A 3,169-nucleotide genomic window follows, 5' to 3' on the forward strand; every position below is an offset into this window, starting at 1 on the left:
CCCCCCGCCGCCGTCTCCCCGCCGCCGCCCCCGCCCCCGCCCCAGGTCGCCCCACCCGGGGCCGCGTTCACACTCACACATTCAAGACTTTGGCGGACTCATAGACGCCGGCGGTGAGGCAGCCCTGGCGCTGCGCCGACAGCAGCAGCTCGTGCAGCGCTTTCCCGGCGCCCTGCATCCTGCGGACGAGCCAGCGCGGTGAGCGGGGACTGGCCAGAAGGCGCGGCGAAATCCCCAACCCCGAGGACACACCCCGAGCGCCCCTGCCCAGCGCCCCAGCCCCGGGGATGCGCTCCCGGTGCCTAGCTCCCACCCAGCGGCTCCCCGTCCTGGCGGGCCCCGAAGGCGGCCGCCCGAGCAGCTGCAGCCAGGACAGGGACAGAATCCCCGCGCCCCGAGACGTCCGGCGCCCGGCGCCGACCCACCTAGCGGTGCTTTCGGGAACCGTATCTTGGCCGCGGATTTCCTCCAGAGTCATGGTTCAGTCGGAGAGCAGCTAGTTATCCACGAAAGGAGCGAGCGGCGCAGACGCGGCGGGGACTGGGAAGACGGGGAACCCGAGGCAGCCTTGCGAGCCCAAGGCTGGCGAGTGCGCCCCAGTACGCCGCGCACCCTTTTATAGGCCCGGCCGCGGCGCCGCCAGCTGGCGCGAGGCTGCGCGCCCATTGGCCGGCGCCCGCTTTCTGATGCAAATGAGGCGGCCGCCGCGGCTCGTGCCAGAAGGCCACGTGGGGAGGGGTGCGGGGGATGACAATGCCTCAAATCTGCCGCTTTTGTCGGGGTGTTACCAGGCAGACTGGAGCCTGCAGATTTCACTCGCCTTTTTGTTTTTTTAAGTCCTTAAAAGGAAAAAGTTAAAAAAAAAAAAAACCTTGCTTGCTAATAGGACGCCGCAATTTATCAAATGCCCCTTTGGGGAAATTAAGATTTTTTTTTGCATTTATTTTTGTTGCTACCTTTCTATTTTTTTCTTTACTTTTAATTGAAAGTTTATGAGACTGTTGCTTTTAAACCGGAACTTAAAGTAAAAACACCCAGCGCGGGCTTTAAGCTTGCAAGAAGCCTGGCCACAGCCCCTTCCAGCGACAGCGCGATCCGGAGCGCGCCGGCAAGGCCTCCCCGCAAGCTCAGCGCCCCGACCCTGCCGCGCTGGAGGGTCCGAGCCGACCTCCCCGCCCGCAGCCCGGCGCCGCGGGGCGCTGGGACGCGCGAGCAGATTGCGGCCGGCGCACGCGGCTCGTTTGCATTTCTATGGAGAGCGCACAATAGCGGAGGTCTGGCGTGTGGCGGTTTGCAGGAGGGACAATCGAGGCTTTCTCTTCATAGCGACACTGTCCACCTGCCGCAGGGTGGGGTGGGTAGGGCCCCGCCGCGCGTGGGGGTCGCGGGGCTACCCGGCGCGTGGGGATCGGGCCACGTGCGGCTCCTGCGCCCCCCAGTGCGCATCCCCTGCACCGGTGACCCTGCACCAGCGGTCCGTTTGCGTGTAATCCCCCCTCCCTCGCTCCCGGGTCCTCGCACCGGCTGCCGCACAGTCTACGCAGCCAGGTGCGCTGCGCGGAGACCGGGGGCTCTTGACCCCAGGAGCTTGAAGTACGCAGCTCGGAATCCCTTTCCCGAGGCGCCATCTACAGGCTATCCAGAAAGACTCGGGCCACCCCTATCCCCAATTGCTTTGGTGTCCAGGGTGCTAGCCCCGGGCTCTGCCATCACCGAGCGGCCCTGGCGAATCCGCTGAGCCCCATCCCAGCTGCGCGTTCATGGAAGCCAGAGGAAAACCTACCCGGGAAGGAGGTGAGGACAAAAGGAGACTCCGACCCAGCACTAATGGAGGCAGAGCCCGTACCTCTTATGCTATTTTGAAATGTTCGAATTACCTAAACATACATATATAAAAGTTTGTTTTCTAATTATAGCATAATAAAACTAGAAGATTTGAACAGAAGTGCTGTGATGTCACCATTTTGGACCCCGTAAGCCAGCACGTTCAGACCGTTTCCCCACAGAGAGCATCACTTTGGGTGTCTGCCTCTCTCCCCGCTACTTGGAAATTGGGCTGGGGTGCCCTTCATGGCCCCCTTTCCTAAGTGCGGCCTGGAGCCTGGATGGGACAGGGCGGGGGGGGGGGGGGGGGCTGCAGGACAGGGACAGAGAGTAAGACGAGTGAGCCGGTGTCCTGCGCCTCCCAGTGGACATAGAAGCTGCAGTCAGGGCCGCTTTCTGGAATCCCAGAAGCTAGTGTTTGCTCACCTAACGTCCCTGACATCCCAGGTGCACCTGCCTCCTCCATGTACTACTGCTTCCTTTCTGTCTGTACTGGTGGTTTAGGAAATGATAGTGTGCCTGGATTGGATAAAATATATTTATTTCTAAGTGACTGAGGTGTAGGTATTGCTCTTCCTTATGTATCAAATTTTCTTAAAATGTATTCATTCCACATCCACAGGAAATGTTGCAAATAGGACTTATTTCACATCTTACCCCGCCCCTCCATTTATAACAATACAAATCTGTGGGCTCACCAGGTCTTAGCCCCTCCTCCTACAGGAAGGCCACCAGGATAGCCCTCACTGGGGTGGAGGGGGGGACAGGGGCAACATTTCCAGCTGCTGCTGACCCAAACTGCAGGAAGAGGGCTGATTGACAACCCCTTGAGGCCGTTCTACTTTGCTCACATTTTTAAGGTATTCAATTTCAGGAAAACCGCCTTTCTGACATAGGATACGGCTTCACATGGATTTATTAGTCAGTCCAAAAGGCAGTCAAGCCCTCATCTCAATTGGGAAAGAAACATTTTATCTGGAAGCAAATTCAGCCTCCACCAGACCCTACCACCACCACCTTGCAGTCTGGACAAATGCAGAAGCCACTGGGTCCACCGATTCCCGTCTGCTGGGCAGACTACAGGAAGAGCATAGGGAATGCCTGCACCCTGTCCCGGGTCACCTGCCCTGAGTTAGACAACATGGCCTCACCCCCAAACTGCATTCAGCCGGTGTCTGAGCCTGTTGGAGCCCCAAGTCCTTGGATGCTGTGATGTCATTCAAACTCCCTGGGACCTCACCCCTAAACCTTCCCCTGAACTTTAATAATGAAGTGGGAGTGAGTTTATTAACCACATCCTCGGGGATGCTTTGTTTGAAAAACCCTTTGGGAATGTTATTTAAGT

General features: G+C 58.4%; 1 protein-coding gene across 1 annotated transcript in view; it reads right to left on the reverse strand.

Moving 5' to 3' along the window:
- Nucleotides 1–597, reverse strand: part of LOC121100135 (growth arrest and DNA damage-inducible protein GADD45 gamma) — a 3,319-nt gene extending 2,722 nt beyond the window's left edge. Inside the window, exons 1-2 of the mRNA XM_040620339.1 lie at nucleotides 426–597; nucleotides 78–179 (exon numbers count right to left, since the gene is read on the reverse strand). Coding sequence (XP_040476273.1) covers nucleotides 78–179; nucleotides 426–478 — 155 coding nt within the window. The 5' untranslated portion in view covers nucleotides 479–597. The remainder of the gene's footprint in view (nucleotides 1–77; nucleotides 180–425) is intronic.
- Between the last annotated feature and the right edge of the window lie 2,572 nt (nucleotides 598–3,169).

This window comes from Ursus maritimus, unplaced genomic scaffold (genome assembly GCF_017311325.1).
Source record: "Ursus maritimus isolate PB19 unplaced genomic scaffold, ASM1731132v1 scaffold_34, whole genome shotgun sequence".
Lineage (NCBI taxonomy): Eukaryota > Metazoa > Chordata > Mammalia > Carnivora > Ursidae > Ursus > Ursus maritimus.